The 14,400-nt window shown below is 27.8% G+C and overlaps 1 protein-coding gene across 1 annotated transcript; it reads left to right on the forward strand.

Annotated features, from left to right (window-relative positions):
- The first annotated feature begins 108 nt into the window (after window positions 1-108).
- Window positions 109-11,679, forward strand: LOC147802533 (uncharacterized). Its single transcript, XM_087153817.1, has 2 exons — window positions 109-367; window positions 9,038-11,679. The coding sequence occupies exon 2, from the start codon at window positions 9,180-9,182 to the stop codon at window positions 11,505-11,507; it is 2,328 nt and encodes a 775-aa protein (XP_087009943.1). The 5' UTR covers window positions 109-367; window positions 9,038-9,179; the 3' UTR covers window positions 11,508-11,679.
- Window positions 11,680-14,400: the final 2,721 nt, after the last annotated feature.

Raw genomic sequence — 14,400 nt, forward strand, 5'->3', positions numbered from 1 at the left:
ATCGCAAATAGCATTGGAATCCGATCGCATATGCGAGTTGCATGCAGTAAAAATGCTCCATAAGAATAAAATTATAAACGATGATTATATTTATTTCTTATGAGAAATTTTTACAAGATTGATTATTTTCTTAATCTATCACATGAATTTGGTGCCCCATCCTCTTCACAGGCATTTTTTGTATCATAAAGAAATTAAAAAAAACATATTTCATTTCATTATTGTGTTGGCATTTCAACTTGTATGATTTGTGATTGGACATTGGAGAATTGTTTTCTTTCTTACCGCCGAATCATTTTTTACTGAATAGAAGTATATTTTTAATAAATTATCCTTCATATTGGAAAACAAATCGTTTTTAAAATCTGTAAGTATGAAAGTAATTTGTGAATCTCTCCTGTGATATATATATTTCTTATTATATTAAAACTCATTACACATCGAGTTATATTTTGAGTACGCTGTATTTTATTTTGTTCAGTATATAACTTTGACATCTACGTATCTGTTAAGAAATGCTATAAGATACTAACATTTCTTGGAATTTATGAGCCAAAACAGCTTATTCCATGTAGGTCTGTTGTCCGATTTGATCTGTACATAAATGTTTCGTGATTACATTCTATTAATCATTAATTTCTGTCGTGCCAATTGTCTTTTTGAAAGTGATATATGCAGTGAACTCCCGATACCGAAAGCAGAATTTTCAAAGTTGATATTATGTGTTCACTGTGCAAAAGACTAATATATTAATTAAAAGATTCATTTTCTTTCAATGTATTTTTATATACAATTGATTAAATTTCATCTCATTTACCATGAATTGTGTTATTTTCAGTTGTGACCAGGACTGGGCGATGTAAGAAATTTTATATCGTGCTATATCATCTGTTAGACATCGCGATTTAACATATGTTCAAAAATTATCTATTAGAAATCCTTAAATTAATCAAAAATACATAAAAGGAATAAATCGATTACAAATCTAAAAGTCTTAAGTAAAAACAAACCCAAGCTTTATTTTAATTTTTTTTAAAAATTAAAAATGACTTAAGATTTATTGGTTTAAAAATAATAATAAAAGTAACAAAATATTTTACATACATGCATTAAAAATTAAAAGGAAAAAAAAAAAGCGAAAGTGAAAAAACAAACTAAAGAAAAGTTCTCTTTAGTAAAACATTTTTTAAATTATTTGTTGAAAAAAATATGTGCTTTTGAAGCGTTGTTAGACCTTTTTTATTTATTTATTTAAAATAACAAAGTTGTATTAACTAATGGTCTAATTCTATACTTAATAAATGTAACAATAAATTTAAATTTTTTATTTATTTATTATTATTTTCTTTTTTGAAAATAAAATAGACTATAGATTTATTTGTTTAAAAATGATACAGACTGTCTAACGAATAATGAAACAAACAAGTATTGAAAGAATTTTAAGAAAAATGTATAAAAAAAACAACTTTTAAGTACTATTGTTAAGTTATTAAAAAGCGTCAAAACATTGCTACACTTTTTATTTTGAAGAGTTATTTGTTTACAAATAATTACATTATTATACTTATCTGCATTTTAAATGTATTTCCAATACGTTTTTAAAAAAAGCTAACTTTTTATAACAAAGTTAAATACGAAGTTCCCTATTAAATTGTATCGCTTAAAATGAAAAACAATAATAATAAAATAAAAATTAAGAATCTTTTTTTTTATTATTCATGTTTTCTTTTCATTAATAGATTGAGTTAAGAACGAAGAACAAAAATTTAAGATAATAGCGATTGCGCAATGATTGCCAATAACAGTAGGACTAAAAATAATTTACAAGAATCGTTAAATCCCGACAGACAGAAAAAGTGACAAAATAATGCACAATGAAGCGTTCGCTAAGTATTAAAGTGCACAGCGATCACAAAATAACGTAAATCCAGACGATATCAAAATAGTCTTCATCTCTGCGGTGACAGAGTTAGCGTAGGCAAGTATTCTCACATATAAAATCATTATATCGTTAAACAGCGAGCGTTGTGTTATATGACAGTTTAAATCAGATTTCTGATACATAGGCTAAAACGAAAATCAGATTTCTGATGCATCGCCTGAAACGAAAGTCATTATATCGGCCTGCTGATATATGTATTAAATTGATATTTTGCGGTGCATTGGTTTATAGCCCAGTCCTAGTTGTGTAACATATCATAAGACTTGCAATCAACCCAGGTTTTTTTTCTATGATGAAAAAAGCATATTCTTCTGAAAATTTTGAAATGATGTGAAATATTCAACTGAATTTGTTACCTGTGATTGATGAAAGAACTGAAAAATGCATTTGAAAACTAAAATATAATAGAGAAATTGAGCTTCTGATTAGAGGAGATGTAATGAGTAGTGATTTAGCCGAATATTCGGCCGAATAGCATTATTTTTTGTTTTAAAGAATCATTAATTAATATTATTAATGATTTTCTATGTATGTATATGAATAATTTAAAGTATAGTCATTGAAAAATTATCAAAGCTTAGCTATATTATTGATGTGAGAAGGACGGGGCGATGTAAGAAAATTTTATATTGTGATACATCGTCTGTTAGACATCGCGATATAGTGATGTATCGCGATTTAGCATATGTTCAAAAATTATCTATCAGAAATCTTTAAATTAATCTAAAATAAATAAAAGGAGTAAATCGATTACAAAACAAAATGTCTTAAGTAAAAATGAACCCAAGCTTTATTTTAATTTTTTTTAAAATTAAAAATGACTTAAGATTTATTGGTTAAAAAATAAATCTAAATAGTCTTGGTTTAAAAATAAAACTAACAAAATATTATACATACATGCATTAAAAATTAAAGGAAAAAAAAAACTAAAGAAATGTTCTCTTTTGTAAAACATTTTTTAAATTATTTGTTGAAAAAAGCCATGCTTTTGAAGCATTCTTAGACCTTCTTAAAATTTATTTATTTAAAATAATAAAGTAGTATTAACTAATAGTCTAATTCTATACTTAATGAATGTAAATATAAATGAAAGTTTTTTACTTATTTATTGTTATTTTCTTTTTTAAAAATAAAATCGACTAAGGATTTATTTGTTTAAAAATGATTGACTGTCTAACAAATTATGAAACAAACAAGTATTGAGAGAATTTTAAGAAAAATAAGATAAAAATACTTTTAAGTACTACTGTCAAATTATTAAAAAGCGTCAAAACATTGCTTAACTTTTTATTCAATTAAAAAAATATTTGTTTTAACTAACAGCCAAATTTTTAATAAGTAAAAGCGACTGAAGATTTATTTGTTTAAAAACAATCAAATTCTTTCAAATTATTATACTTACGTGCATTAAATAAATTTTTAAAAAAAAGTCTAACTTTTATTAACAAAGTTAAATACAAAATACTCCTATTAAATTGCATCGGTTAAAATTAAAAGCAATAAAAAAATTAAAAAAACAATGAAGACTTTTTTTTTATTCATATTTTCTTTTCATTAATAGTTCAGAACGAAAATTCAAGATAAGAGCGATTGCGCAACTATCGCCATCTAACAGTAGATCTACTAAAAATAATTGACAAGAATCGTTAAATCCCGTCAAGCAAACAAAAAAGAAGAAAATGACAAAATAATGCGCAGTGAAACGATCGCTAAGTAGCAAAAGTCTCACAGAAAATAATTTACAAGAAACGTCAAATCCCGACGAAATAAAGTGCACAGCGATCACAAAATAACGTAAGTGCAGCTGAAAATAATCTTCAAGAAAAGTAAACTTCCAAAGACAAAAATGGCTCATAAAGAAACTATGCATATTGTTGTATTTCAACGCTGATCCTCACGCGAAACCAAGAGTTCTGTTTCAATTCACTTTTCGTTAAATCAAAATAGTCGTCGTCAGCGCGCTGGTAGCGTTAGCGTGGGCAAGGATTCTCACATGTTAAATCGTTAAACCGCGAGCGTTGTCTTATATGACGGCTTAAATCAGATTTCTGATACATCGCCTAAGACGAGAGTCACTCTCTGCAGCTTAAATCAAATTTCTGATGCATCGCCTATGTACCTTTACCCCTCTAGCTGTGATCTCTAAATTTAACTTTAGTAACGGTTACCCAGGTTATACAGTAGGCAAGTATCGAATGAATTACAAGAAACTCTTAACATTTAAAACTCATTTTTATTGCAACTCTGAATCTTCAAAAAACATAATTCCACACATTTCCAAATGCTAACATGGGAATAAACACTTCCCTTTATACATTAATTAAAACAACATGCAACCTTAAAACACTCAAGCATAGCCTTCAATTCATACAGTTCAAAAAAGACATTTAAGAAATAAAAACTGCATTTAACATTACTAAAGGCAATAAAAACTTGGTTTATTATGTCTATAAATCACACTTAAATACTCATTGTTCTCCTATAAAAAAAACACAACATAAACTGTTCAGAATTTACGGCAAATGATTCCTCTAAAATGTTAACGAAATAAAATTTAAAGTTTTATAAGTACCCAAAAGAATTTACTGTTCACCCTCTGGAAACGTCCACCGGAATGGTAGATGAGCTCATGGACAAACTCCTCTGCTAGGATCTCAAAATTTCTCCTGCTATTCTAACTTCATTAGGCTTAGGCATGTAGAGGGGGAACACCGGACATCCAGCATAGACACGTTCAGACTTGGCCCACCGTCTCGAAGATATCAGCCTTCGGCTAATCACGGTCGTTCTTCCCGCTAGAGACTTCAGTTTAGCTTTCCTTAACTTCACGATCCATCATCTCCGAGGTGCTGTCACGGACCACCCTTCCTGCGGACAAGCTCCGTATTCTCTGTGTTACTCCTTTAGCCACACTCTTCACTTCTCTTTTATTCTCCCTTCAGCAAGGCGAAAGAATCTAGATTGACCTGTTTACCAAATCCAGAGTCATCCGGCGGACGTCAGAACCAAAAAAAAAATGATCCCTGAGAGAAAACAGTCATTAACCCACTAATACCCTATAGAAGTTATAATACCATCCTAAATAAATATTAATAAATTTAGTTACCCAGATTTCACCCCAAAAATCCCATTTTAAACGACTAATTCAAAATTTCCAAAAAAAAAAAATATCATTATTATGATTGAGTTTAAACTTTACCATAGTGGTGCCATCTACAGAAAAATAATCTATCTTTAAAAGTATTGAAAAAAAACTATAATAAATTTCTATTTATTACACCTAAAACGAAAGTCACTATCGGCGGCTTAAATCAGATTTCTGATGCATCGCCCAGGGTTGGCAGGTTTTTGACATGTGACAGTTTTTGACGGTTTAAACCGTCATGTCAAAAACCTCCCTGTCGAAAATGTCAAAAACCTATAATCATATGTGAAATTTAATTAATACATAAAATTTATATATTTTTTATAAAGGATAGTGTTTCTAAATATGTTTTAGAAAAAATAAATTTAAAATTTTGAAGCACTTATATTTTGAATAGTAACCAAAATCTTGTACTTTTGAAAGCTCACATCTTTTGTAATATTATGTATTCATTTTCATGTGTTATTGAAAATCTGCAGTGATATTATTAAGAAATTTATTTATAACCAAATTTAGTGTATAGTATAGATTATACTAAAAATTAGACATTTTTAAAGATAAACATTAGCAGTTTTGTACATTAGACATCTCTTAAAGAAAAATCTTTTTAATATTCTTTTAAATCTTCTTAATAATCTTTTTAACATAAGACAATACAAATTTAAGTGCTTTCTGTTAAATACACAGGTAGTTAGTGTCGATTTACAGTATATTCAGCCTATTCATTTACTATGCTGAAAATTTAGTTTATCCAAATACTTGTGAATTTCATTTTGCTGAATACTATATAGTTATATTGTTGAATATCTAAATATTCAGCTGTTGAATAATTACTTCTTGCTTTCAAGATATGCATTATTTGTATTCTTAATACAAGTGGGAAAAAAAATTAAGAGATAAAAATTGTTTTAAAATGATAAGTGTAATAATTATAAATAAATATAATAAACAATATGAATTATATTTATCATTATTCACAAATGTAACTACTTTTAAATTCAAATTAACATACTGGATAATAAAGATATTCGGTATAACATTAAAAAAAAAATTTTATACACTTGTATCAAATTTGTATTTATACAACATAACTTGTAAGTTCCATATAAATATTAGTTATAGGTTCCTTATATGTTAAAAAGGCATAGTAATAAACTTTTAATTTTCTTAAGTATCAAAAAAAAAATTTTTTTTTTTCAAAATATAAATATTTAAACAATTTTTGTGCAAAATTTTTCTGCACGTGCATTTGAATATAAATTTCTGAGATTTTAAATCTGTTATTTTACCTTATATTAATTAAAAAATATTTTAAAACCAGCTGATTACCTATAGTATAATTAAATTTCAATATAATGCATGGCAACTGTTGGTAGTTTTGAAGTTTATATATTTTCTTGGCAAACTTCAGTTCTTGAAATTTTTGACGATTTAAACCAGTATTATACCCTTGTCATGTCAAAAACCACTTTTTGACGTCAAAAACCCAACCCTGGCGTCGCCTAAAACAAAAGTCATTATATTGGCCTGCCGATATATGCGTTAAATCGATATTTCGCAATGCATCGATTTATAGCCCAGTCCTAGATGTGAGGTAAAGGAAGAAAAAAACTATAATAAAAATATTTAGGATTATTAGATATTAAGATAATTAGATGTATTTAAGATAAATATAAAACTAAGTAACCACTATTAAAAAAAACTTAAGAGGTTACGTTGAACAAAAGGAAATAGAAGATCCCTTTGTTTTCAAAACAAAACTTTAAGGCTGAAAATAATATTTCGCAGAAAAAAATTATCCATGTAACATTTAAAAGAATATAATTTTAAAAAATACAGTGTGATCAGATAAACGCCAATAAAAAACATTATAAATTAAAGGAAAATAAAGATGAATCTTAATCTGTTGATCAATTTTAACAATTAATTAATTTTAATCAATTTGAATTAAAATTAATTAATTAATTTTATAAAATTAAATTTTAAAGTTAAACATTTCAGTTTTTCAATTACTATGTTTTGTTTTAAAGTAAGAATAAAGTCAAATTGACTACCGGTAGGCCAAATTTACTACCGTTTAGCAATACCTTCACAAATTCAACTTCAGTAAAAACAGTAGTTTCACAAAATACTTTTTCTTAAAATTTTATTTTTTTGTCCCGTAAGAGACGATAAATCAATATTTTTATGTTGATTTTTTAATTTTCACAAATTATGTATAAATTTTCACAAAATATGTACCCCTCAGGAAAACCGAGACAGACCCCTGACAAATAATCTGTGTTTAATTGAAATTAAATCATATTCAAATCAACTGAGGAATGTTTAAAAAACTAAAATGCAATTTGTTAAGATGACTTATTTAAAAAAATTAATAAGATGGATAAATATATAGAAAAATGTAAAGTGCAATGATAAAATACAAAATTGGTTTTAAAAAAAAATATTTTGAAAAATCACTTTATTCATACAATACCACAAATTATTGAAGTTAAGCCAAATTGTGATAAGCTAAAGATTTAAAATCACTAAATTAATGAATGCAAAACAAAATTAATGATAAAAAATGCAATATATTTTGTTTCCTAATAAGGTAAAACAAAAATAAAAAAATACAATTTAAACTAATCATCAATGAAGAACAAGTTAAATTTATTGCAAGAAGAAGAAGAATTAAGAAGAAGAAAAAACTCAAAACAACATAGAATCAGAACTGTATCATCTGTTAAAAAGAGAATCCTGCAATCTTCTTTCAGATAACATCTGCTTTTAGCAATAAATAATCCTATGCTTATGAATAAACAATCATCTGCTTTTCTTTTCTTTTTTTTACCAAACAGAAAAAACATAAAACCAGATTAGTTTTTTCGAAAAGCAGATATGATGCCACATCAGGCAAAACTTGTTTATGATACTGCACCTCTGAGCAATCAAAATTCATTCAATTAAAAAATATAGTTCCTTTAATATATATCAAATAAATAAACATAGTAGATGATAACATAAAATTGATAAACAAAAATGGATTTAAAAGAAAACCTAACATGTCAATGCTCTCAAGGTAGAAGTTTAAAGTTACTTAAGTCGGACATCCAATTGAAATCACTCCAGAAATGCTTAAGAATTTTAGAATCTTGGATACGCTTAAATGGTCCAGGAAAAAAATCTTTTTTTTTTTTATTCCCCTATTGTGCAAACACAAATTGAAGTTAAAAATGGAGGAGAGCAATTTGATTGGGTATCAAATTCCTGGTTTGGGGGCAAAATTACGTTTTTCCCCGACTTTTTTTTTTTCAAAACTCGTTTTCCCGGTGTGTATGAGCCCTGTGTTTATTAGAAATGCTGCGTCATAAAAAGAAAAGTTAATAAAAGAAGCAGTAAGGAAAAAGAAGAAAAAATTGTTCTAAGTTCTGAAATGTAACTATAAAGTTGAAAATCACACTTTTCTAGGTTAAATGTTATCCATCTTACTATGCAAGAAAAAAGTAACAATAATAGGCTCTCTCTGTGTTTATTAGGTGGCGCCCTAACTTGAATTACTATAACTATAACTTGATTACTATAACTTGAATTAATGATCAATGGTATACTTTGTGGTGTGATTTTAACAATTTTGTCTTGCTTTTCACTTGTTGGAATATATCTTTGGTATTTTTGCAATTTATCTATAATCCATTTGGCAAAATTTGGATATAAATGTATTGTAGTATATCAAATCTATACTCATATTTAATCACTTTAAAAAGAAAAAATATCAACAATAATTTATTGTTTTTGTAAGTTCAGTAAATTTTTAGTGGAGATTTTGTGCTTGGGTCTGTAGTTGTGATTACCAATTAAACTAAGCATTAATTCCATCGTATTTTTATTTACCAATTTCTATCTTTAAGAAAAAGTATAATTTTGTTTTTAGTGACATTTTTTCTAAATGACTCTTTTTATATTTTTAGGTACTTATCAACTGAATTAATAAGTGATTTTGTATGATAGATATTTTTATCAAAATGAATGCCATTATAAGAGCGATAGTACTATGGCTAACTGCTGAATGCCACTCACAGCAAATTTTTTAATTCTTTTTTTTGTTTCAAAATGTTTACTAAAGCTAGTAATTCAAAAACTGAAAAGGTTAATGATTCTAATCTTGTTAAATTATCAAAAAGAATTTCTAAGCCTCTAATTAGCTTAGAAAGAGTTCCTGAAAAAGAACTGCAATTAACGAAAGAAGTTAGTATCAGATGTATTAATCGAAAAGAACTTTTCTTTGAAAAAGCATCTTGTAGTCCACCCGTTTGCAACATGCCACAAGGTTTACCTGACAAATCTGTTAAGACAGATAGAACTGTTCTTTCTGAAAATGGTTTTTTTAAGCAAGAGGATGTAGGAGATGGTGATTCTAATAACTTCTATGGAAAAGACTGGGATGAAATGGAATTTTTAGAAAGTTCTGTTTCTGCTAAGAATTACAATACTCTCAGTGACTCAAACAGAACTACTAGTGAAGCCTTGAATGGTAAATACGCGCGCACAAGGAAAAACTTGGGTAAAAGAATGTCAGCTGACAATATTGCTAATGGACTTGATAAAAAGACAAGTCTGCAGTCTTTTAAGACTGATGATAGTCATTTATCTTCTTGTATTACAAAATCTAATAGTGCAGCATTAAGAAAATTAACTCAACAGTCTATTTTAAATTCTTCTAATGCATGTATATCTCCTCAGAAACCTCTTTTAAACCCTGCATCATTCAACAGTGCTAGTACATCTAAAGTAAAACCATCTCTTTTAGAGATTGCAAAAAGGTTCACTGCCAATTCAAGTCTTGTTCCCACTGACAGTCCAACCAGTAAAGCTAATTTTCCGAAATCAAGCCTTTCATTTAAAAATTATATGAATAAATTAAGAAGTGAGCCTCCCAGAGCAAGGTCTGTGACTAATGTGTCTCTCCAATCTTTAGTTCCAGAATCAATTGAAATATCACTCGTTCCAAATACTTTGAAGTCTCCCTTAAAAAAGAGTAATGTTAAAGATTGTAAACTAAAAGAAAGCACGCTGAAAAAACTACCAGTCTCAAATTCAAAGCAAGTAGAAAAGAATGCCAAAGCAATTAAGGTTAAACAAAGTACCAAAAAGAGAAGTTCAGAACCTGTAGGAAATGCAGAAAAAAAATCTAAAAGTGAGAAACATGAAAAAACCAAGATCACTAATGAAACAATTTATAACACATCACTCAATAATTCCATTCTAACAAATGTTACTGAAGCTGGTCATATTAGTGATAAAGAAATATCTTCATGGTTAGATGAGGAAATACAAAAAGGGGCTGAAGAACTACAAATAAAAGAGCCTTCTAATGTTAATCCTGTATCTCATGTTATTACTATGGATTCTGGTCTTGAAAATGGAAATGTGATAAATCCAACTTCTTACATATTCACTCCTACGTTACCAAATACCTTAAGCAATACCTATGTTCCATCCAATATGAATAATAATAATATCATTTATGATGTCAATTCATTTTCTTTATACCCACCTGTAGCTGCTCCCCCTTCAACCACTGTTTTTATTCTTCCCGTTTCTTCCAATTTCTCCACAGTCCCAGATACACCTGGTCATATGAATAGTCTCCCTCCTTCCCAACCAATTGTAAAAGTTACTTGCAATGGTATGGATGCAGACTCTGTTTTTAAAAGCATCTGTAAGACTTTTTATCAGTCTGCTGAAACTAGTATACAGAATTCAGATAGTGCAAATGCTATATATAATGAAACAAGTAACAACGTTGTCCAAACTAATTCCATAGTTCAAACATCTCTAACTGCCAGTTCTAGTACTTCTGCCCAACAACCAGGAACATCTGGGAATAATTCATCAGTTCCAAAAGAACCTGGCATTAGGGAAGTTTGCACTGCCGATCGAGGTTCTTTGGTATTGAGCTATTTTTGTGAACTCATGAAAAATAGTCCTAAACGTCCTTTAGAGGAATATAGAAGGGAAGCAAACAAGGTTTTAGACATTCTTTCATCTTTACCTCGTTATCTATCTGTTAAGTACTTTCACAGCATTGCAGAGGACTACTTTTCTGACTTATGCTTTCGTGATTCATCGTCCCTATGTACAAAATTCACATTTAATGAAAATTTGGAGGAATCTCGCCTTAATGAAGTTCTTAAGGAATATGTTTCTTTTCAGGTGAAAGAAATTGTAAAAAACTCTCAAAATGAACCTTTCTGTGTCAAATCAAATTTTCTTTTTAAAGCTTGTAACTCCAAATTGACTTATTTTGAAAAATTGGTATTGAAGAAGATGCTGAAAGGTAATCAGAGTGTTGATTTGGAAGAATTAATCAGTCGTCTGTTTTTTGTAGGATTAGTTGTGGTATTCAGTGTCCTAAAAAACAAAAGGGACAGTAAATAACTTTTAAAACAGTCTTGTATGTTTTAAATTTCTTATTCACCTGTTTTTTTTAAGTTGTGCTTATAAATATAGGCAGAAATGGTCTGACTCTTATTTGGAAAAATAATTCACATTTGCCTGGTTTTTCGAAGCTCTTTCACCATGAAAATAAAATTTAAAAAAAAAAAAAAAACAGTTTAAATTTCTTGCACTTGAAGAAGAGCTATTATTTTAAACTGAAATCTTGCCTTGAAAAATTACCTGGGCTTTAGAACAGACAAAGTTATTAAACTTTTTTAAAAGTTGTTAAACTTTTTAAAAATCTTTATATTGGTGGTATTTTTCCACCTATGAAAATTTATCAAAATCAATGCCTTATTCTTATATTTTTGGCAAATTTTTATGAGCCCAGATAATGCATCATTGGATTAAGTTTTTAAATATTAAAAAATTAAACCACAAGCGCTTTTCATTTTCTCAAAACTGGTTTTTCTCCTTATTGACATTTCGTACCATTTTCAACATAAACAGAGGGCTAAACTTGCCTAACTGTCGAGTAACTGTTGAAAATTCACAGAAGTTATGAAAATAGCATATTCACAAAAACCATCATTTCATCTAATGCAACTACAGAGCTTACGAAAATCAGCATTAGCCCATTAATGTCAAAATCACTTATGTAAAAAAATTTCACTGAATCAATCATTAAACAAAAGCACTTTTCTTCTGGACATATGCAAAAAAAGAAAGAAAATAATAGTAGACTTTAAAAAAAAAAGTACCTAAGTATTCATGTTTAAAAGTATTTTCTGCCAGTTTATGATGCATTTAAAAAAAGAGACCTAGCATTAATGAATTAATTTGCTTAATTGTTTCAAAAAAAAAAATTAAAACAAGATTCGGGTTATCAAACTTAAAAGTTTTTCATTTTCATGAGTATGCTTTTTTGTTTCAATAGTTATTAAGTGTTGGAAAAATGTTTTGCTTTAAATGTTACTTTATTTTGGTAAGAAATCTAAATGTGATCTATTTTTTATCATCTGTTATATGATTAATTTTCAACAATATGTGTATTGTTTTATTATCCGTTTTGTTATTGTCTTTTAAATTAATGAAATGAGTTATTAAATTTACATAATAAATTCTGTCCAATTTTTTTAAATATTTTGTTTAAAAAAATAACTAATAATTTAAAAATTACAATTTTCAAATTTTCATACATATAACTTTTAATTTTATTATTTTAAAGTGTTGTTGATAAATATTATTATTTTCTTTTCAATTTTGTGATTGCAGTTTTCTATTCACGTATAATTAGTTTTTAATGATCTGCAATTCTCTATATGTGTGATTTTATTTTCTCTCACATTAATGGCATTTGAATTTGAGGTCATTTAAGTGTTGAAATTTCATTAATTATTCATTTATAATTCATTTAAATTTATGTTGGAAGAATTAGAAAATTAAAAAAAAGCAATAAAAACTCTTTTTGCTAACATATTGAATAATTTTGCTTTCATTTTTACAATAACATTATATCATTTGTAATTATTCAGATATTCATATGAAATAAATATTATCTAAACACCTTATTTCTATAGATGTAACTCATTCATTCATCTGTTATTTTGTGATCTTAAACTGTCATCATTTCATATCTCTAAAATAAAAAAATGAAATAAAAAATTGTTATTTATTTATAAGATGTATGTTGTTAGAGAATATTTAAAAAGTATCATAAATCTAAAATATAAATTAAAGCAAAATTTCTATATCAGTATCTGAGCTAAAATGGTCAAGTTTTGGTAATAACCAGGCTGTGGCGTGTAAAATATAAAAAGGGGAAAAATCACTGAAATTTCAATTAGGAAAATTTGTTACGTGCAAACTGAAAGAATAAGACTAGTTATTTTGATTATTTCCAATTACAAGAACCATACAGTGGCTCTTGGCCTTTTAATTTTACGTGAACAAGTATTGTAAAACATGGTTTTATCATCAATCTTTTTTTAGTTATTGCCATAATTTTCACGGTTTTTAGATTCATTTTCTTTTTTCTAATGCGATGATGACTAGCAAAGTTCGAGAAAGCAAGAATATTTAATTTTTTTAACGTATATATTCCTATTTGTGTTGATGAAGAAAAAAAATTATTATGTAGATAAATTTTTTTCTCTTAAAATTTTGTAAATGTTACCTTTGTGCATAAGATGGTAGCCTTTAAAATATTTTCTATGCACGAAAGGAAAAAAAATTAAGTATTAAAAAAGTAGATAATTTATTTTTCCAACGATTGCATGTCTCTAATATGTCAAAAATTAACGAATTGCTAATATTTAAAGAAAGGTAGTTAAATTTAGATTCTGTGTCATAGCGTAAAAGTACTTATGTACGCTTTTTACATTGCTATCGAAACAAGTAAAGTATTTTTTCTCCCAATGCCGAGAAAGGTAGATTTGTTGGCCGCTGTCTCAGGGGTGGCACTATGGCAGGTGGGCCAACGTTGCTCCCACTATAAGAAGGGCATAGTAGAGCGAAGAGAAGGAGAGAACAGTCATGTCATTCAGGACCTTCTTCCTCGGTATCTTCTAAGATACCGAGGTCAGCTGCTCGACTATCTTACAACAGGACGGACCCTTGCGCAAAAAATCGAGATATAAATGAGGTATTTTTCAAAGGTATAAAGGAGGTTGTTATTTAAATACGTCGTTAGGTTGAAAAAAGTGCAAATGAATACCTCAAAATTAAACTCAAATATATCTCCAGAGGTATATATGCATCAACCTGAGGTGTTTAATTTTACATCTGTAACGAAGTAGATCTTGAATACTTAAAGGTGTTTCATTTTTAACCTTAGGTTATAACTTATTAATCTGAAGTATATTTTTTTTAACACTTCAGGCTATTATAAATC

The sequence above is a fragment of the Parasteatoda tepidariorum genome, chromosome 10 (genome assembly GCF_982258835.1).
Source record: "Parasteatoda tepidariorum strain Cologne lab strain chromosome 10, Ptep-v5.0, whole genome shotgun sequence".
NCBI lineage: Eukaryota > Metazoa > Arthropoda > Arachnida > Araneae > Theridiidae > Parasteatoda > Parasteatoda tepidariorum.

Excerpts from the sequence above, each read along its gene's own strand:
- LOC147802533 (XM_087153817.1), top strand. The coding sequence starts at position 9,180 with ATGTTTACTAAAGCTAGTAATTCAAAAACTGAAAAGGTTAATGATTCT.